This window comes from Schistocerca nitens, chromosome 7 (assembly GCF_023898315.1).
Source record: "Schistocerca nitens isolate TAMUIC-IGC-003100 chromosome 7, iqSchNite1.1, whole genome shotgun sequence".
In the NCBI taxonomy this organism is placed as follows: domain Eukaryota; kingdom Metazoa; phylum Arthropoda; class Insecta; order Orthoptera; family Acrididae; genus Schistocerca; species Schistocerca nitens.
Genome location: NC_064620.1, coordinates 164,898,402 through 164,921,104, shown reverse-complemented (window position 1 = coordinate 164,921,104; position 22,703 = coordinate 164,898,402). Strand labels below are relative to the sequence as shown.

Here is a 22,703-nt window from a genome sequence, read left to right as displayed (position 1 = left end):
CTTCCTGTTCCGTCGATTCAAAGTATTATCACTTAAGCAAAATACATAAGGAGTACCTATTGAAACGTACAGCTGATTTATTTTGTGCAAGTGTTGCCCCTCAGCTCACAAGTGTTTGAAGAAAAAAAAAAAAAATACAGAACCTCCAAGCGCTGCTGATAAAATAAATCTTAATTAAATGCCAGTTTCGATGATAGTATGTTCAGGTATCATAAAACTGTATAGGGTAATCCTACCTAACTGCGTGTCATACTTCATTTCACGATAGCAGACACATCCTTTGTCCTCAAGTAAAGTAGGCCTTCTACACACAGTTCTAATTGACCCCAAAAAATGCCAGTAATGTCTTCACACGGGAGATTCTTGGTGGAAATGAACGTTGTGTGCGGAACAGGTAGCTGACAGTTTGTTGTGTGGATGGAAATACGTCGCTTGTTGCGCTGATCCTGTAATACAAGTTCATTAAGGTAAGTTGTTCACGTAATTAGACACACTTATATGCAGTCGTATTACCGATGGAACTTACTTATAATCTAAGTCATCATAGTTGGATTTGATTGCCTCATTACTGAATCATTCGCTTAGGGGAAACGACAACAGCTCTTAAGTTTCGTGTCCATTTGAGAAACAATGGCTCCATCTCTAAGCAAATGTGCGAAGAAGGACAAGCCAGTAATGAGTTGTGTGTTCCGGAGAAGATAATGCTGCTGTTCCACTGGCGACATCCGTGGACAACTTCAGAAAGTTTTGGAAGAAAAATGGTCGATGCACAAAGCTGCTAAATATTTTTCCATTCCGTGGAGTACTTCACAAGACTACGACTTCAGCACAGTGGGTAGCCGTTTGCCCTCTAGAGTGAACTGGAAAAAATGGAAATGTCGTGTGGCTAGGGCCTCCCGTCGGGTAGACCGTTCGCCTGGTGCAGGTCTTTCAATTTGACGCCACTTCGGCGACCTGCGCGTCGATGGGGATGAAATGATGATGATTAGGACAACACAACACCCAGTCCCTGAGCGGAGAAAATTTCCGACCCAGCCGGGAATCGAACCCGGGCCCTTAGGATTGACACGCTGACCACTCAGCTACCGGGGCGGACTAGAGTGAACTGGAAGTTACGTTAGTTAATTTCTGTATACAAATGCAGGAAATAGGGTTTGGCCTCAGCGTTAACAGACTTCTCCACTAACCAATTTAGCACGCCGGCGGTTCTAGGCGCTTCAGTCCGGAACCGCGCTGCTGCTATTGTCGCAGGTTCGAATCCTGTCTCGTGGCAAGGTCTACATTGGTACTACGAAAAGAAGTGTGAATGCGAGGGTAAAGGAGCATAAAAGTCTTTGCCGACTGGGAAAAATAGATAAATCGGCCATTGCGGAACATGCATTTCAGTCAGATGACCATGTAGTTAAGTTTCCTGAAACTACAGTTTTAAGTGCTACCACGAACTACGATCCACGACTGTATAGGGAGGCTATTGAAATTTATAAACATGACGATAATTTTAATAGAAAAGAAGAGGCCTTGAAATTAAGCGAGATATGGACAGTGGCGTTACCGAATCGATAAGTGATTTTTATCTATGACGGACTATTATCGATAGTTAAAATTTATCTTTGACTAGTTTTCTCTCTGCTGCTATGTGCAAGCTAGACCACGCCCACTTTCCTCGGTATTTAGGCCGCTCTGCGACGCCCGACTCGTCAGTCGGCAGGACTAAGCAGGACCAGCCATACCTCTGAAGATGTCCAACGTAGTATTGGACGAAACGTTAGGAATAGAAGAATACCATGGACCACGGCCATATAACCCGGAAGAATTATCAACAACAGTACCGTCCGGTCGTGAAAGCCTACATTGTATGAGTGCAAAAGAAAATTATCGCGGAATTAAGTACATTTTCACAAAGTTAAGTATAAAGTGTCACAAAATTAGGTGTGTTATAACAAATTAGGTAGTATGCCCATTAGGTTTACTGCATTTTGTAGCTTCAACTGTTCGTATCCTAAATGTTCAACATGGGTCAGTAGAGTTACGTATTTGGTCTCTTACATGTGAAATATACAATTTCTAGATTGAATATTAGTTTTGCTGTTTCACGTAAAGTTCTTAATATCACGAAGTTACGTTTGCCCTACTTTAGCCTGAATAGCAGTTTTCTTACTGTATCATAATAAGGAGCCTTCGTTACTGTCGTCAACAGTAAAGAGGATAGAAACATTTAAGCAGTCTTCGTATACGGTAATAGGTATGTTCCATCCTTCTGTGCCCTGCATACTCTGCTTTCTGCATTGCTGCTGTCACAGCCTTTGATCTTCCCGAAAGGTGTTCCATTAACTTAAATTACAACGGTACATAGAGTGTACTCCATACAAAAGACAAGAACCTAATTATGACAGAGATCGAAGGTAACTATAAAAGTGCATTTTATTATTGACTTTATAATGCGTTTTGCTATTGATGCCAGTGGCGGAGGATGGTTTTAATTTTAGTTGACGCCACAGTAAGAACACTGTCGTACAGACTGCACTAAATAATTTTGTGATCTCTGAAGTTTCATTAGCGCTCTTGGCGGTTGCGATATCACTTTTTTCGTACAGCTATGCAGTGTTGAATGCACGAATTTTGTAGATTGCCATATGAAAGTAGACTTCGCGATGGAAAGTCACTGGTCAGGAGTGCTAGTTCTGCAAGGTTCGCAGGAGAGCTTCTGTAAAGTTTGGAAGGTAGGAGGCGAGGTACTGGCAGTCGTGCTTTAGTAGCTCGGTTGGTAGAGCTCTTGACCGCGAAAGGCAAAGGTCCCGAGATCTAGTCCCGGTCCGGCATACAGTTTTAATCTGCCAGGAAGTTTAATATCAGCGCACACTCCGCTGCAGAGTGAAAATCTCATTCTGGAGTCACTGATCAGTTTACACCCGTTGCAGCTCGTTCCTAATTTGGTTCAGCTCGTGACAAATAGCCTTTGCAACTTTCTGTTAATTGCTTTTTACATCACAGTTAGTAGAACTACTTCATATTTATGAATGAAAAGTACATCTCTAAAAAAATGTTTTCTGAAACGTTTCCAAAATTGAGAAATAGTAGATAAAGAAACATTTGACATACCTTATTTACTGTATATGATTTCGACCATCATTCAAAGGCGCGTCAGGTGTTCCTCTAATTTACATTACTTCTTACTTTGACACCTCATTTTACAAAGCATCTGACAGGCTTTTTCAGTTTTTTTTTTTTTTGTTAGTTCCAAGTTTAAATAGCATGACATTATTATTGACACCCCATTTCATTTCTTAGCTCCTTCCGTTCTCGAAACGTTCTGAATTCAGTACTTGATTCGAAACATCACAGTAATGTAACTTTTTGTGCGGAAAATAACTAGGCCTTGAAAAGATAAACTTTTTGATACGTCATTTGTATACCTAGTTCCTACTGCTATTGAAAAGTTCTATATTTAGTACTTCATTCGAAGGAAGACATTTGAGAAATCACATATAATATCAATGCAACTTTTTGAACATAAAATAGCTGTGCCTCGGATAAATGAACTTTTCGATACTTCATTAATATAGCCAGCAGCAGTTGTCTGTGAAATATTTCAATATTTCCTCAGATCATACTGTTTTTGTTAATTACTCGTATTATTTCGAAGCAAATAAACTTTTTTTCAAAGCTAGAACTCGAGCTGGTTAATTTGATATTCTTTCGTCCATTTCGCACTCTTCGTCTGGCTGTGAAAATTCGACCAAGAACCCATTGTATAATTTATAGGGATCTTGATTTATCTCCGCTCAGACATTTGACGAAATATTTAGATGTTCTACGGTATTAATTTTTTTAGTTCATTGATTTTCGGCTTACAAAGTCATCATCAAATTGTCATCAGGGAGGATAAGGTACTGATGAAAACCTTTAAAGGAAAAAAGAAATCACCACGCTCATAGTGAGATACAGAAGCAGAATAAATTTCATTTTTCACATTCCTCCCCTTCATTCGATTACAGCGTCCTGAAATTTCTGGAGGCATTTTGTTAATTTCAGATATAATGGGAATGGAATTATTGCTCGTTGTTCTTGAACTACTGGGAATTTTGTCGAGTGTGTACATGTAGCAAACATTTCGTATGCCGTGAAGCCAACGAAACAACTATCGACGTTCAAAAACTCTTAGCAAATCTGAACTGTCACAGCAGACGCGAGTACCTGAAGAAAGGCGCGACCTCAAAATCGCACCAGACGTTGCTCCCGACAGCGTGTCTGCAACGCCTCCGCCATGTCGTCGACCCCATATCCGACACCCCGTATTCTACTGGCGCGTCTCTTACTGTCTTCCGACAGATTTGATGCGACCCACTACGAATTCGTCTCCTGTGCCAACCTCTTCATCTCAGAGTAGTGCTTACACCCAACGTCCAAAGTTATTTGTTGTGTGTGTTCCAATATCTGTCTTCTACTACCGGTTTTAGCGTCTACATTTCCTTCCAGTATCAAGAAAGTGTGGTATGTTAACAGATGTCCTATTATTCCGTCTCTTTTCGTTTTTTGTATGTTTCTTTCCTCCACGATTGTGCGGAGAACCACCTCACGTCTTACATAGCACTACATCTCAAGCTCTTCGAGTCTTTTTTTGTCCAGTTTCCAAACAGTTCATGAATCGCTTCTGTAATTTTTTCCCCTCAAGTTAAAGTCTATCTTCGACACTAGTTCAATTATTTCGCCCAGGAATGCCCTGTACACCTGTACTAGCCCGCTTATTGTATCCATTACATCTATAACCTCCCCTCCCCCCCCCCCCCCTACCACCCGCCGTTTCATCTGTCGCATATTATTATGCTTCCAAGATAACAGAATTGCTTCACCTCATCTACTATGTAGTTTCTCATTTGGACAAGTTTATCGCTAATCTCATTATTTTCGTCTTTCTTTGGTTCACTGTCAATCTATAGTCTGTGCTCACTAGACCGTTCATTCCATTGATCAGGCCCTGAATCTTCGGACACTGATATCCTTTCACCCTGACTTCGAAACCCGCTCTTGAACATTTCTTTCATTTCCGCCATCGCTTCTTCGATGTCAAGGTTGAAAAAGTCTTATATGCTTTATAATCTCAGCACTACTTCTTCTGCGTCTTTTCCTGCCATACGGAAGATAGACACTTGTGGCAAGTTTCTTCCAATTTTTTCGGTTCTAGGGTCAGTTGTTTTTCCTGCTGGTCCTCTCCATTCTAGTCCCCCACCTCTTTTTAGGCCTTCCTCTTTCCCTGGAGCCTTCAACTGCCGTCTGAATGATTCTCGTTCCAACATGACTTCGGTCTCTTCTCATGATATGGCCATACCACTGGAGTCTTCTCGCCTGCGCATTTCCCTATGAAATCCAAGATAATCTGCGACGCTCCGAAGAGCTTGTAGTCTCGTAGAATTACTCCTGCATAGTCGCGCCACTCCAGCCCCTCGCACTCCGCAGTAGCCACAGAATCCCCCCCCCCCTCAAGTCCCAACCCTACCCACTCCCCCCTCCACCCCCCCCCCCTCTCTCTCTATCTCTCTCTCTCTCTCTCTCTGCTCAGCAAGCGAGGCACGCATCTGCCTTCAGGCGCCTGAGCTCCAGCGATGAGTTACGGCAGAGTACTCGCTGTTGCGAAATCTCCGGAAGAACAGCATTGGTCCTACAGGCGCCTGTGCAGCCAACTGCACGTTACTGAACGCCATACTGCTGACATCTTCTCCCCTCTCACGTGGTCTGTTCGACTTGTTCATGTTTTGTCTCTGTGTGCTTCTCTTACCCTGTACGTGTTGCTAGTTTTCCCTAGGCAGTCTGAGGAGGGCATTCTCTGGTAAGTGGCAGGGGCTGGGGGATGTGTCTCCTCATTGCACTCTGCTTTCAGGGGTTTCTGGCTGCTCCCTAGGATGGCGCACATTGTCTCCCCCCCTCGTTCCTCTGTCTCCCCCCCTCGTTCCTCTGTCTCCCCCCCTCGTTCCTCTGTCTCCCCCCCTCGTTCCTCTGTCTCCCCCCCTCGTTCCTCTGTCTCCCCCCCTCGTTCCTCTGTCTCCCCCCCTCGTTCCTCTGTCTCCCCCCCCTCGTTCCTCTGTCTCCCCCCCCTCGTTCCTCTGTCTCCCCCCCTCGTTCCTCTGTCTCCCCCCCTCGTTCCTCTGTCTCCCCCCCTCGTTCCTCTGTCTCCCCCCCTCGTTCCTCTGTCTCCCCCCTCGTTCCTCTGTCTCCCCCCCTCGTTCCTCTGTCTCCCCCCCTCGTTCCTCTGTCTCCCCCCCTCGTTCCTCTGTCTCCCCCCCTCGTTCCTCTGTCTCCCCCCCTCGTTCCTCTGTCTCCCCCCCTCGTTCCTCTGTCTCCCCCCCTCGTTCCTCTGTCTCCCCCCCTCGTTCCTCTGTCTCCCCCCCTCGTTCCTCTGTCTCCCCCCCTCGTTCCTCTGTCTCCCCCCCTCGTTCCTCTGTCTCCCCCCCTCGTTCCTCTGTCTCCCCCCCTCGTTCCTCTGTCTCCCCCCCTCGTTCCTCTGTCTCCCCCCCTCGTTCCTCTGTCTCCCCCCCTCGTTCCTCTGTCTCCCCCCCTCGTTCCTCTGTCTCCCCCCCTCGTTCCTCTGTCTCCCCCCCTCGTTCCTCTGTCTCCCCCCCTCGTTCCTCTGTCTCCCCCCCTCGTTCCTCTGTCTCCCCCCCCCTCGTTCCTCTGTCTCCCCCCCCCTCGTTCCTCTGTCTCCCCCCCTCGTTCCTCTGTCTCCCCCCCCTCGTTCCTCTGTCTCCCCCCCCCTCGTTCCTCTGTCTCCCCCCCCCCCTCGTTCCTCTGTCTCCCCCCCCCCCCTCGTTCCTCTGTCTCTGCCCCCCCCCTCGTTCCTCTGTCTCTGCCCCCCCCCTCGTTCCTCTGTCTCTGCCCCCCCCCTCGTTCCTCTGTCTCTGCCCCCCCCCCTCGTTCCTCTGTCTCTGCCCCCCCCCCGTTCCTCTGTCTCTGCCCCGCCCCCTCGTTCCTCTGTCTCTGCCCCGCCCCCTCGTTCCTCTGTCTCTGCCCCGCCCCCTCGTTCCTCTGTCTCTGCCCCGCCCCCTCGTTCCTCTGTCTCTGCCCCGCCCCCTCGTTCCTCTGTCTCTGCCCCGCCCCCTCGTTCCTCTGTCTCTGCCCCGCCCCCTCGTTCCTCTGTCTCTGCCCCGCCCCCTCGTTCCTCTGTCTCTGCCCCGCCCCCTCGTTCCTCTGTCTCTGCCCCGCCCCCTCGTTCCTCTGTCTCTGCCCCGCCCCCTCGTTCCTCTGTCTCTGCCCCGCCCCCTCGTTCCTCTGTCTCTGCCCCGCCCCCTCGTTCCTCTGTCTCTGCCCCGCCCCCTCGTTCCTCTGTCTCTGCCCCGCCCCCTCGTTCCTCTGTCTCTGCCCCGCCCCCTCGTTCCTCTGTCTCTGCCCCGCCCCCTCGTTCCTCTGTCTCTGCCCCGCCCCCTCGTTCCTCTGTCTCTGCCCCGCCCCCTCGTTCCTCTGTCTCTGCCCCGCCCCCTCGTTCCTCTGTCTCTGCCCCGCCCCCTCGTTCCTCTGTCTCTGCCCCGCCCCCTCGTTCCTCTGTCTCTGCCCCGCCCCCTCGTTCCTCTGTCTCTGCCCCGCCCCCTCGTTCCTCTGTCTCTGCCCCCCCCCCTCGTTCCTCTGTCTCTGCCCCCCCCCTCGTTCCTCTGTCTCTGCCCCCCCCCCTCGTTCCTCTGTTTCCCCCCTTCAAGCAAATGTCTAGCTCTCTCTTCGTTTCTTTTCTTAAAAGAAACAGAGAAAAGAAAGTGAAGTTCAACATAAATTTCTCAACCTTTCGAAATATCAGTGACGTAATCGAATTAATTCATCACAAAATTTAGAACAAACATGGAAATTTGAACAACAACAAGAAAATAAGTGGCAAATATTACAAATAAGGATATGTTAGGCAATAATGGTATCAGCCCGACATCACCGGAAGATTTTGGGACGCCTTAAACCTGGAAGAACTAAGAGCTCCTGCTTTTGCAACACACAGTAAAATATCCTTTAAAGCACATTCATGTTGATACAAAAGGCCATTGGAAGTATAAGAAATACAAAACACACATTAGTTACAAGCTTAAAGGATTCCTTACTTCCCACTTAACTTTAACCCCACGGGTACAGCTTAAGATAACTGGCACAAACCAATAGCCCCTTTAAAATTTGTTTACCAAGCGGCCCAAAGAATCAAACCATTTCTCCCAAAATGACAACAGCCTTTAAATCCACAAAGCACATTAGACGTATATAAAAAATGATTAATGAAAACAAGTTACTTGAGCAAAATGTCAGTTCGGCCCCAGCGAAAGAAAACGATTCAGCAGTTGCCACATCGAACATAATCAGCAAGGACAAGCTATAAAAACGAGCAGCTTTTTACTATTTAACGATCCTAAAGGCCAAATTATGCAGGCTTATCAGTCGAGAGGCTGAGCAGAGTATCAAGTTTCGACAGTCAGCTTCACCGAGTAAAACGGCTAACATGACGTGTTGCCCAACATTTTGAGAAGATTAAGCAACTTGAAAAACACCAAGCAGTATATTAAAATTCGTTCATCAAATAATCAGAAGCTGTGACGATGCTCAGACTCAGGGCAGAACCGTGCAGCGGCCGTAACGGACATAGGCGCTACTAAGGCACAACTTATAGCAAGAAACCTCGGCGGAAGACGGCTGAAAACCCCAATGGGAAGGCGCGAAGTCCAAGCTCGGTCGAGGTAGCATTCCTCGTGTACCCATGGCGTGGCCGGCACGCCTTGACTCAGTAACGGACTCCGGTCGCGCCGCTGCCGCCGCCGCAGAGCCAACTCCACAAACGAGCGTACTCGGGCCTGCTTCCGTCCTCCTTCAACCAAGCCCCCTTAAAAGCGACCGAGAGCCACCTTCTCTGCTCGCTGCCCCAGAACACTTCCGCCTCGTTTAAGCAAAGATGTCATTTACGGCGTGACATTACAGTCGATGGTCGTGGCACTGTTGAGTTATAATTAAACTTTCGCTATAGCAAAAATGTACTAATTCCAGTATTGCTGCTGCCGGCCGGTGTGGCCGTGCGGTTAAAGGCGCTTCAGTCTGGAACCGCGTGACCGCTACGGTCGCAGGTTCGAATCCTGCCTCGGGCATGGATGTGTGTGATGTCCTTAGGTTAGTTAGGTTTAATTAGTTCTAAGTTCTAGGCGACTGATGACCTCAGAAGTTAAGTCGCATAGTGCTCAGAGCCATTTGAACCATTTGAGCCAGTATTGCTGGCCCATGTTTTGATCAGAACCTACACGTCGGTCAGCGACCTGAGGATGGCGTAATAAAACGCTGAAACTAGTAGCCAAATAAAAAAAAGTTTGGAAACTAGATGGCTGAAAGGTGTTTAATGTGACATCCTGTACCGAACTACCTAGCCCCTCGACCATCTCTAAAAAGATGAATATTGTGTTGTGTTGTGTTGTATTGTATTGTATTCTAACTAGGGGCCTAGAAACGTCGGAGACACTCCGTCCCCGCCGCAGCCGCAGTGGTCCACAGTCCACTTCACACCTCCGCCGCCCCACACCGAACCACTCTTTCAGGGTTATTGTGCGGTTCGGCCCCCGGTGGATCCCCCCCCCCCCTCTGTCTCCCCCGGGAACGTCTCACACCACACCAGACACGAGTGTAACCCGTATGTTTGCGTGGTAGAGTAATGGTGGTGTACGCCTACGTGGAGAACTTGTTTGTGAAGCAATCGCTGGCATAGTGTAGCTGAGGCTGAATAAGGGGAATCAGCGAGCATTCGCCGAAGGAGATGGAAAACCGCCTAAAAACCATCCACAGACTCGCCGGCTCACCGGACCTCGACACAAGTCCGCCAGGCGGATTCTGCCGGGGACCAGGCGCTACTTCCCAATCCGGAAAGCCGTGCGTTAGACCGCACGGCTAACCGGGCGGGCAAGATGAACATACAGAGGCTGCATACAATTGTGCCGCAGTCTCTAGTACTGTCCCCGGCTCTTGTGGATGCAGATGTTCGTCACTTTCAGCAAAGTTTGTAACGTGGGACTTAAACATAGCATACAGTTAACAACTGTTACCCTCCGCGTGACCTTAACATTGTCCTACGATTATATGGTTTTCATGCGGGCCTTCTCAACTAGCGCTAGTTAAGTTATAACCGCCCTGTATGTCCCCTTAAAGACGTACAACTTACTGAACTGCTGAGCTCCTGCGAGGTGCAAATGCCAATACATACAGTTCGTTCGCAGTGTTGACTCGGAAAGAGATTGAGACGGACCTCCATTCAGTAATAGGGCGTGACAAACGTCCTTGGTCCGCATCGGTTAGGATCTCTCACATGGATGCGAGTGGTACATCAATCTTTGTAGATACGGTGGACGATGCGCGTTTATACACCAACAAATCGCGGTGCGTTCGTATGTAGCACGTCCAAATAAGACAGCTCTTTTCTAGATTGTGCTACGTTTACACGGCAACCCATCTTTCTGCACTGATTCCGTACAACTGACAGTCAAGAACGCACCGCTTCACTGCCACGGCTTGTGCCAGCGGTAAGAGGTCTCATGGCGGCCTGGCGCCAGCTGTACGCCAACTACAGCGGCTACAGAGCGGCCAGTGTGTTGTTTTTGGAGTAGCGTTCCTCAACCTTTCTGACGCCATTACCTCTGAGAGCAGTCAGATATTAGCTAGTTCCCCACCCCCGCCGCCAACGTCAACAACATTAGCGCATAACTAACTTTTAGAATGAAAAAGAATTTTGTGTGGACTCTATTATGTTTAGAATGACGAAAGATAGTTTCTGTAAGTGTTTTATTATGTCACCAACTAATGGTTCTGTTTATTTCTAACAACCTTTTTTATAGAATGATGAAACACTTAGCAGTGCATCGCCAGTGCTGCCTGTAACTCCTTTCAGAAAAGAAAACTAACTATCCACGTTGAGGATAGACGTTTGTTACAAAATATGCTTCCTCTGAACCACTCCTGTCCCTAGCGACTGTTGCTTCAGCAACACACTACACCACCATGTAAAAGCAGGCGAATTAAAATGGGTGTACTACACTTATTGTTTGTAAAATACTTCATTGCAGGACTCATTACGTCTGAACTGGTAAAAATTGGAAGACTGGTTGCCAAAGCTTTATATCTAACAACAACAACAACAACAACTACTACTACTACTACTACTACTACTACTACTACTACTACTACTAAATAATAATAGCCGGCCGCGGTGACCTAGCGGTTGTAGGCGCTACGATCGCAGGTTCGAATCGTGCCTCGGGCATGGATGTGTGTGATGTCCTTAGGTTAGTTAGGTTTAAGTAGTTCTAAGTTCTAGGGGACTGAGGACCTCAGAAGTTAAGTCCCATAGTGCTCAGAGCCATTTGAATAATAATAATAACAATAATAAGTCACGCTTGATCAAGCTCCTCGTCACTTTCCATTTTTAACCAGACATAACGTCTGAGAAAGGAAAGAAATAATAATAATAAATAAATAAATAAATAAATAATAATTTGAAGGCCCTGCAGCAATTTAGTAACCATTAAGAAGTTACTGTGGCGCGGTGTCGTAAATTAGATGAATGATCTGTCACCAGATGAATAATAAAGCAATTTGTGATCCATTGCGAGAACTACCTGCAACTCAGAGAAGGCATTTTAATGAGATATTCGAACATATCTGATGCATGTCTCAATTCTACAACCATAGATGCATGGCCGGTAACTTTGTGATCACTATTACAGTCTTACGAAATAGCGATGATGATAATAATAATAATAATAATAATCTTTAAAAAATAATTTAGCATCGTAACCGTAACACAATCGAATTCTTGTGTTTTTCTCCTTAGAAAATTTCATTTTACCTCTCACAGTATAATTACCTCCAGGGTGGGAACCATTGTTTTGGAGGCTGTCTAAACTTTTGCGTACTGGGCTACTCACTTTGACGTGATGGTCTCATTTTCACCTGATGTAGATAGGCGTATAACTGACAATGACATTACGAAGAAACTTCTGAAAGGCTGCTGATGATCAATAACGGTATACTGCTAAAAGTGAGCAAGCATAATGTCTTCCTACATCCGGTGATAAAAACTACGGATGGCGCTTATTGCTGAAACAACTGGTTTTCGGTTATCTATCTTTTCTTCACGCCATTTTAACCTGTCTGTTAAAAACGCTCCAAATAACCGGTTTCTGAAATAACCGATATTCGATTTTTTATTTCTGTTATTTCCTGTGATAAACGTAGAAATCGAACAAAGATTGAAAAACTTTGACACTCTGTTTCGAGATACATAGAATCAAAATATTAAATTAAATAGGCAAATTAAAGAAAACTTAGTTCGTCCAGTATCCTCTGCTTTTGTCGAGAAGTGTAAGTAGTTGAATACTACTAAAAATGACGTGTATTTTCATGTTGTTTCTAATTTTTTGAAACTCTGTTCAAAAATCATGCAACCATAATACTGTTGGGGCATTAGCAATAGTCAGTGTTAAAGGGTGAAAACTGAGGTGGTACAACACTGTTTTTCATTTTAATTTATCCCTTTTCAAAGCCTACAAGCAGATAAGCGTATATTATAGGCAGCAGATGAGCTACGATCTCTCTTTCATTGTATAATATGAATCAATTGCTAAGTTTTTAATTTATTACTATTACCATAATTTCCTTCTTTTCTGTTATGCCATTGATGTAGCAGACAAATCTTCCATCTTTTAAAGCAAATGAACCATTGTACTTTCAATGCTACGTCACTTCGTTTCCAGACTAGGGTTGGGGCCATTCTCAAATGCAACGGATGTCTGGCGACGACAGCGAGAAAATACCGTTCAGAACAGGTGGCGGCAAGTCTTGCGTACTGCACCTTCACGCGTATCTTTGGCCACGGCACTTGGCAACAGGGCCGTTAATGTCTCAGCAGTGCTGTACCAATTCTTATGCCACGTGTTTGTTCCTCGTCTCTGTCGGCGCTGTAATTAAAATAGTACTGACCGCTGCTCAAAAAAAAAAAAAAAAAAAAAAAAAACCGCAACTGTTATAACCATGACCAAAAGAATACCGAGAAGTACTGGTTATTCAGAACTAAAATACCCGTGTCGGTTTTAACGGGTCTGTTTTTCCCATCCCTCATACAAACCCCCCGTTATTCAGAATTTATCTACGAGGAAGAAATTGACGATAATGTGCAATCTGTCGCATCTAAATGATTGCTACATCGTGATCATTGTGGTAACTTTATCAAGTTTATCTTCCCTGTCAACAGCGAATTACTTTTTTTTTATGGCTTTATGCTTGACAGCGTGTCCGTAAAAGATGTGTATACAGCATGATGCCTCGACTGACGAAGTATTCAGTGTAGCACTGTTGGAAAGGTATTCCATCAAAACTAATGAAAGTATATCTTGACGTAATACTCGTAGCCGAAACTAGACGACGGTTTACGGAAGATTGACAACACCTAACCTCATTCTGCAATGGTGTTTCCCTTCGTGTCCGATTTTTCCAGATGTCCACCAACCTTCTTTTCCACGCGAGGTAAATATTGGCTGCGGAGAACACGGCTGGGAAAAAATAGGAGTTCAATGCTTAAACACAAAGACAGAGTGTGATAAGAGATTCGTCTACTTAGTTACGTTGGCGCCGGCGGTGGCGTTTGCACGTTAATCAGCTACAATCCTCATGTGCACAAGGAATTAGCACTGTCTTAAATTACTGATTGGACACGTTTGTACGGCTGGAACTGACCGTTCCCGTACTGCGACTAAAAATAGTGCCGGATTTGCAGGAAAACCTCATCTTCACACTGAACAGATAGATAATTCGTCATGGCGCACTTTTGAATATTACGCCTGCTGATGGCGTACGTTAGTATAATGGAGTAAAAGCTGTCAAAGAGTTAGTATTTTTGAGCTCTATGTTAGTTCACTATAAAACACCTCGTCACACAGGGTGTTTCAAAAACATTTATCCGATTTCACTGCACTACTCGTTCTACATGAATGAAGACAGAAATCTGGAGTGATTGTTAACTTACACAACGGGTACAAAGTCTTTTTTTTCCTTCAAAAAAATCGTTCAGTTTTACAGGGGAATATCTTTTACAGTCTTACAGGTACAAGCTTGTTAGTGTTTACAGTTACGTCTAAAATCAAAGCTTTTCATTTAGCTTTAACAGATGTTTCTTCAGCTCTTGTCTCTACGGGAATTTGCAGAAATGTTCCCAACAGTAGACAGGCAAGATTTAAAGTTTGCCCTTTTTTATATGTTTCCGTGACATTGAAAACGAGTCGTGCCTCACAGACTCAGGTTTTCCAGGAGTTACAGAAAATAGTATATATCTCAAAGGAACGATAACTGTCCACTCAGTTGTTTCGCAAGATACAGGAAAACGTAAATTGAGGTATGAAAGGTAGATTTTTCGTATCTTTAAATAATGATCTTAAATAACATTCTTATATCTAGATGAATGTGGTAAATCTCCAAAAACCACTCTCAGATTGGTATGTAGAAGCTATTCTTAAGAGGACAGTACTGAATCAATATGGTCTTCGTCTCTTCAGTTTGACATACGATTTAGCCATACCGAGAGAGCAACAGCACTTGTAACTTGCGTGATGCATGGATCAATGTTTCCCCCCGTAGAAATGAGGAAAAAACTAAGTTATGGAGAGGACATCGTTTCGATATTGAAATTTTACACATTTTCTTTCTTGAACGACAGAAAATTGTGCTGTTCTAATTCGAACTGTTGCATTTGCATGCTGATACACTGATGAGCCAAAACATTATGACCACCCGCTTAATAGCTTGTTTGTCCGTCTTTGGAACGAAATACATCACTGATTCTGCGTATCAGGGGTACGACAGTTTGTGAAGGGATGTGGCATAAGACGTCTACGCACAGGTCATGCAATTCGCTTAAATAACGGGCTGCTGATTTGCGTGTGAGTTGATGGCGACCGATAGAGATCCAGATGCATTCCGCACGATTTACATCAGGACAATTTGGTCGCAGAGACATCAACGTGCGCTCAATATAATGCTCCTCAAACCACTATAGCACTGTTCTGGCTACGAGACGCAGACAATTGTACTGCAGAAAAATGACATCGCCGTCGGGGTAGACATCAAGCATGAAGGGATGCACGTGGTTCGCATCTGTCAGCGTGTCTTCGATTAGTGCCACAGGTCCCAAGGAAGCGCAGAACAATGTCTCCCATAGCATAATACTGCTCCCACCAGCCTGCATCCATGGCACACGGCACGTTTCGAGCCGCCGTTCACCTCGATGACGGCGTATGTGGAGACGACCATCGTCCACCAGCATTGTGCTCTTTCGGGAGAGATGCCACAGATCACCATCTATCCCACTTTACAGAGCATACAAGCCTGCGAACCCCGCGTTCTGTGAAGAGTCGTGGACGTCCAACCATTTAGCGCCTAGTGGTAGCTTCACTGTCCTACCTCTTTCCGCAGATGCTCAAGACAGGAACACGTGAACATTCGACCAGCTTCGCCGTCTTCGAGATACTCGTTTACAGGCTATGTGTACTAATAAACTGCCCTTTGTCAAAGTCGCTTATCTCAATGGATTTCCCCATTTGCAGCTCATATCTTCGCTAGAGTGATCGCCCGTACGTGTCTGCTACACTTACTTTAGTTAACGCGCCACGTGCCCGGAACGCCACCTGGCGGCATCCAATGTCGCGGAGGGCAGTGGTCATAATGTTTTGGATTATCGGTGTATGAAACATAGATGACCACACAGACAGGATGACGCAGGCTGTATTTTTTCAGGGTGTACTAGGATCGCTCTGTCATGTGAAATTTAATCTAGTCGCAGTAGTCCATTATGAATATGGTTTGTTGTTTGATGGCAATCAAGTTGTGCAGCAGGGGAAGGGGTATCTTCGAGTGGGTCGGTGAAGGATGTCGGGGAGATCCAACAACACTGTTTATGCACCGCTTGTGTGCGAGGAGAAGCTATCAAACGCCGCGTTGGGGGTTGAACTGGTCTGCAGCTCGGTGAGGGTTGTACGAGAAAGAGACAGAGAAGAGTTACAGGACTTTATTTCGACTGTGTTCCGTAAAGCTTGGCGTCCTCTTGGACTGCAAAATCGCGCAGAAACCGCCACCGCTCCCGCAGAAATGCGTGATAACCAGCCAAACCCAAATCATTAATCGATTTCCAAAAATGACAGTCTAGGGTGTTTTTAAATGAATTGTGCGGCCTTAAAAATTATTATTAAATTGATTTATTGATTTGTGCGGGCAAACTCAACAGTAGAAGCAACGGCAGTTGGCAAAGTTTGCTTGCCACGATTACTGCACAGGCAAAGCACCTGTTTCCAAGATGGCGTCACAACAGGAAAAGCCTTTCTGTGTGTTCCGTTTTGAGGTTCCAGATCTGTAATTACAGTGCAGCGTGAGTTTCGTACACGGTTTGGGGAAGAACTACCACACACAAATAAACTAGGAGGATGGTACCGACAGTTAGTGGAAACCGGTTGCTTGGTCGACCTCGTGTGTCTGATGCAAACATCACAAGGGTGCGGGGGGCATTTCACCGAATTCCTCGCAAGTCACTTAGTAAAGCAAACAGGAAGTAGTTGTGCCAAAGAGTACGGTATGTTGCATAAATGCTGTTTTTAGAAACAGTACAAAGTGGGATTAGTGCAGTCCCCTACACCAGCAGACAAGGTGAGAGGGCGTGACTTTTGTGAAGGACTTCTATTAAAAATGGAGGACGCTGGTTTTGTAGAAAGACACACCTTCTGCTGGGAAGCCACTTTCCATGTAAGTGGCAAAATGAAGACACACAACGTCTGTATCTGGGGAAGCGAAAAACCACATACACTGATAGAACATCAGCGTGACTCGCCAAAAGTCAACATTTTCTGTGCAGTGTCGTGCGAGAAAGTGCACGGCCCATCTTCTTCGAAAAACAGACGGTGACGGGTAGCTAGTATTCACACTTGTTGGAAACCTGGTTGTTACCCCAACTGAAACAGTTTTGGTGATTGCATTTTGCTTTGTCCCATTTCACAGGAGTGTACTTAAATGTGTTCCTCACCAACGCTGCATTGGACGTGCTGCAACAGGAGGCAATCGCCTTCTCCCCTGAGCCACCCCATTCGCCGGATTTAACACCCTGCGATTTCTTTCTGTGGGGGTTTGTGGAAGACTACGTTCATGTACCACCAGTGCCCGTGTCCCTCGAGGAAGTGTGTGATCGTGTAAGCGTGCTCTGCAGACAATCACGGATGACATACTGCACCGACCATAGGAAGAATCAAATTCCCGTGAATACAGGGTGGTCCATTGATCGTGACCGGGCCAAATATCTCACGAAATAAGCATCAAACGAAAAAACTACAAAGAACGAAACTTGTCCAGCTTGAAGGGGGAAAACAGATGGCGCTATGGTTGCCCTGCTAGATGGTACTGCCATAGGTCAAACCGATATCAGCTGCGTTTTTTAAAATAGGAACCCCCATTTTTATTACCTATTCGTGTAGTACATGAAGAAAGATGAAGTTTTAATTGGACCTCTTTTTTCGCTTCGTGATAGATGGCGTTGTAATAAGTACGTGGTATCACGTAACATTCCGCCAGTGCGGACGGTATTTGCTTCGTAATACATTAGCCGTGTTAAAATGGACCGTTTACCAATTGCGGAAAAGGTCGATATCGTGTTGATGTATGGCTATTGTGATCAAAATCCAAGTGTCTGGACCGTTCGCCGGATAGTTACGTTGTTTAAAGAAACAGGAAGTGTTCAGCCACATTTGAAAAGTCAACCACGACCAGCAACAAATGATGATGCCCAAGTAGGTGTTTTAGCTGCTGTCGCGGCTAATCCGCACATCAGTACCAGACAAATTGCACGAGAATCGGGAATCTCAAAAATGTCCGTGTTGAGAATGCTACATCAAAATAGATTGCACCCGTACCATATTTCTATGCACCAGGAATTGCAAGGCGACAACTTTGAACGTCGTGCACAGTTCTGCCACTGGGCACAAGAGAAATTACGGGACGATGACATGTTTCTTACACGCGTTCTATTTAGTGACGAAGCGTCATTCACCAACAGCGGTAACGTAAACCGGCATAATATGCACTATTGGGCAACGGAAAATCCACGATGCCTGCGACAAGTGGAACATCAGCGACCTTGGCGGGTTAATGTATGGTGAGGCATTATGGGAGGAAGGATAATTGGCCCCCATTTTATCGATGGCAATCTAAATGGTGCAATGTATGCTGATTTCCTACGTAATGTTCTACCGATGTTAGGGACTACTACAAGATGTTTCACTGCATGACAGAATGGCGATGTACTTCCAACATGATGGATGTCCGGCACGTAGCTCGCGTGCGGTTGAAGTGTTATTGAATAGCATATTTCATGACAGGTGGATTGGTCGTCGAAGCACCATACCATGGCCCGCACGTTCACCGGATCTGACGTCCCCGGATTTGTTTCTGTGGGGAAAGTTGAAGGATATTTGCTATCGTGATGCACCGACAACGCCTCATAACTTGCGTCAGCGCACTGTCAATGCTCGTGCGAACATTACGAAAGGCGAACTACTCGCTGTTGAAAGGAATGTCGTTACACTTATTGCCAAATGCATTGAGGTCGACGGACATCATTTTTAGCATTTATTGCATTGATGTGGTATTTACAGGTAATCACAATGTAACAGCATGCGTTCTCAGAAATGATAAGTTCACAAAGGTACATGTATCACATTGGAACAACCGAAATAAAATGTTCAAACGTACCTACGTTCTGTATTTTAATTTAAAAAACCTACCTGTTACCAACTGTTCGTCTAAAATTGTTAGCTATAAGTTTGTGACTATTACAGCGCCATCTGTCACAAAGCGAAAAAAGTGGTCCAACTAAAACATTCATATTTCTTTACATACTACACGAATGTGTAGTAAAAAATTTGTCTTTCTATTTAAAAAAACGCAGTTGATATCCGTTTGACCTATGGCAGCGCCATCTAGCGGACCAACCATAGAGCCATCTGGTTTCCCCCTTCAAGCTAGACAAGTTTCGTTCTTAGTAGTTTTTTGCGTTTGACGCTTATTTCGTGAGAGATTTTGTCCTGTCACGATCAATGGACCACCCTGTATATGTGTCGTATAATCAAGGGTGCGTGTATTGAAGTGTTGAGATTAATGCATCAATTTGCCATATAAAGCAATAAATCGATTTATTATTAATTTTTAAGATCGCACCATTCATTTATAAACACTCTATTTCCCGTGGCGCTCAGCTGTGCTAAATCTGCGGTTTTGTATAATTTCAGTCGTTCATGGATATGCGTGAGAATTCTAAAATGAACAGTATATCTATGCTTTCACTTATGGACAGCTGTGCCTCCACAGGATGTATGGCAAGTATCCAGATGATTGTCAAACTCGTCACATACTTTTGCGGCCTTGTCTTGAGTTACTGAATTTACACTGACGTTGCTCTGTGGCGTGGCAGTTGGTCCAAATTTGCTGGATGGGGACAGACGGAGCCTTTCACAAACCGACGTTCAGGTAATGAGATGGTGGAGTGCCGTACTCACTGCGAAAATCACGTCGCACTGTTGTAACTGAATTGCACCTGTTGAAAAGCAAAACTGCTGTTGTTGATTTGTTACTGTCAGCTTCCAATAGCAGTAGTTTGATGGTACATAATGTATAGGTTTCTGAATTGGTAGACTGTATTTTATTCGTTGTTTTTGCGATGACCGCTAACTAGCAACTGTGCTGACGCGCCTTTCCAACAAGCGTGGTGTAATGAAACGTTGCAGCAGATAAACATATGCAGGGGACACCTCGTAATTTTAGGCCGCCAGCCCCGGGGACTCAATCAACGGAATACTCACCTCTCGGTTGGCGCCCATCTGCCCCACCTTTTATTTCCTTGTTTCTTTTTTGCGTCATTTCGCGGAAGACACACTTTGTACGTGCCAAGACTCCTGCGGAGTGTCAGCTTGCTTTCATTACGTATAATACCAGGCTCACCTGAAATTATAGGTCCAAGCAGATAGCGTGGACTGTAAACTGTTTGGTCGCCGCCCGTTCTGTCAGCGAAAAACTGCCAGTACTGCTACACCAACTAGACACGTTAACCTCTTGACACAGACTAAGGTACCGTTTTGCCAGTGAAAACATCTGATTTTTGCTGCTCGGTTTCCTGGTACGCTTATTATAGTTATAAAGAAAGACATTAGCGGGACTCAAGATGCTTTAAGTGCGTGGAATAAAACCTCAACATTTTCGCTTCACTTTTTGAAAAACAATTGGACTAAATATGTGTTTCGTTTTGAGATACTACTGGTCTAAACTTTCACAAGTATTTATTTTGTTTCAGCTGAAGTTAGCAAAAGGCAACAAGTGTGTAATTGTTCCAATAGGCCTTCTTACAAACGCTTGCCTGATTCGCGAATGTCATTTCTTGTGTTCTGTGGACTGTGATTAGGCTTTACATTCTTGTTTAACTTCTACGCACCATTAAAATATAGCTTTCTACAACAGAATTCAAACTGTGAAAGACTATAAAACATATGGACGATGTCAGATTAAAAATTATGTTGATATACACACATCAAAAAAGTTTTGCATCGCCCCAGTTCCCATAACTCGTGAAGATAGACGTTGACTGTGGATATTGTATCACAGGTACAGTCCCTTCGGCTGTTCAGAGATGTCACTAAACCAGCCCAAAGATGTAAATAACCATGCATGAGCAATGCCTGTTAGACGGAGGGGGTCTGACAGCCGATCAGTTCCAGTCATTCCATCAGGAAGGAGGTTCACGGCTCGTGTTCACTGGAGTTCACCCATGCCTAGACGGTCAATACCGCGGGTCGATCGCTTCCGCATTGTTATTTTGTGCCAGAAAGGGCTCTCAACAAGGGAAGTGTCGAGGAATCTCGGAGTGAACGAAAGCGATGTTGTTCGAACATGGAGGAGATACAGAAAGACAGGAACTGTTGATGACATGCCTCGCTCAGGCCGCCCAAGGTCTTCTACTGCAGTGGAAAAATGGCAGGTCTTTCTTTGAGCAGGAGTCCTAGTTTCCCGGTATAAGACAAAAGCATTTGTTGCAGCCATTATAAGCATGTGGAAGAACAATTTCTTCCACCACTTCATCTGTTTCCTCCTAAATGCATAGTAAGAAATCATTTGATAACTCCTATCGACCGCCGTTTTGTAAATATTGTAGTGAAAAATGGAATCTGGTTTTGATTTTACTTTGATACCTTCCTTTATATGAACAGACGTGTCAGAGCTGGTCATCTTGTGCACAGTGGACAGGCATAGTACAGCTCTTGTGTCTTTCCACTTCAAACAAAGCAGACGATTCTTCCTCATTGACACAGACTTATATCTTTTCAGTTTTTTGGTAACAAGTTCATTTCGTAGTTCTTTCCGGTTAGTCGTGCTTGTACCTACTGCTTTTGTTGTATGTTGCCACAGAAAATCGAATACTGTTGGTGAACTATAACATCTGTCCATGTAAACAGTGTGGTCTTTTTTCCCAGGTAATCTGCTAGCAACCTCTCAAGTAATTGTATTATGGAGTTGTCTTGTGTTCCTTTCCCAGCATGTACCTCCAATCCAAGAACATAACTAGTTTTGGAATCGCACACAATGAACATCTTGATTCCATACTTGTCAGATTTATTTTTAATGTAAACCCGAAATCCCACTCTTCCACGAAAACCACACATGCCTTCATGAATAGTGAGGTGTCCTGATGGGTAAAATGATTTTTGTGATTCTAATAAGAAATGATCCAGGACTGGCCTTTTGTTATGCATGGGATCATGCTGAGGTTGACTTTTCGGAATGTAAGTTGCATTGTCATTCAGATGCAGGTTTGATAATATTGCCCTGAATATGTTTCTGGCCATACAGAACCAGGAAAAGTGGTTGAAATAAAATTGTCGGTAGACCAGTAATCTGTCAGTTTTGTTTTTCTCACTAGACACATGTGTATAAACATGCCAAAAAAACATACATTTCGTGCAGCTTTACTCCCACCCACGAATTACAAAAACTATGAGGCATTACCCTGGAAGCTGCTTTGAGTTTGTCATAAACAGTCTTTACATACCTGTTAGTTTCGGATTTTGTGTGTTTCATTATGGAATCGGAGAAAAAGATCGAAAACAAATCTGGAGGAGTGGAATTCTCATGAACAGCTGCCATTATTCCACTCTTCTCTACAAATTGTGGCACAGTAGGCTGATCGTCAGCAAATTTCCAGCCTAATTCGGCGTCAGTGGGTTTTTTCCGTGAAATTCGTTGCTTCTTTGTTGGAGGTACAGACAGATGTGTTTCAGCCGACGCCAGTGTTGCAGTGGCAGAGGATGTACTTTGTTCAGTAAACACCAGCTGCGCAGAAGCAGGCTCATCAGATTCCTCTGCGAGATAGACGAGACGAACAGGAATAAATTTTCTGCTAACTGAAGCAACTCGAGCAATGTCGTAATAACAATACTGAAGAAAAACTGCACTAGACAGTTCCTTACCCGTATCTGAATCCTCTTCGTTCTCCTCACATTCAGACAGTTCCCACTCAGAACCAGAAACGTCCAATTCTTCTTCTAAGGCTTCTAAAATTTCTTTCTCACTCTGAAAACGTGACATATTTGCGAGAAAAATTAACAAGAAACAGCAAACAGTAACGAGAACGTTTGAAACTCAAG

The 22,703-nt window shown here is 45.0% G+C and overlaps 2 protein-coding genes across 7 annotated transcripts in view; one reads left to right on the top strand and one right to left on the bottom strand.

Moving 5' to 3' along the window:
* The window catches only part of LOC126195378 (dystrobrevin beta), a 620,666-nt gene that overhangs the window by 255,817 nt on the left and 342,146 nt on the right, over positions 1–22,703 (top strand). The gene's annotated exons all lie outside the window — the stretch shown is intronic.
* Positions 1–22,703, bottom strand: part of LOC126195520 (filaggrin-2-like) — a 133,157-nt gene that overhangs the window by 26,045 nt on the left and 84,409 nt on the right. Inside the window, exon 4 of the mRNA XM_049934146.1 lies at positions 6,947–7,536. Within this exon, the coding sequence (XP_049790103.1) occupies positions 6,947–7,536 (590 nt within the window). The remainder of the gene's footprint in view (positions 1–6,946; positions 7,537–22,703) is intronic.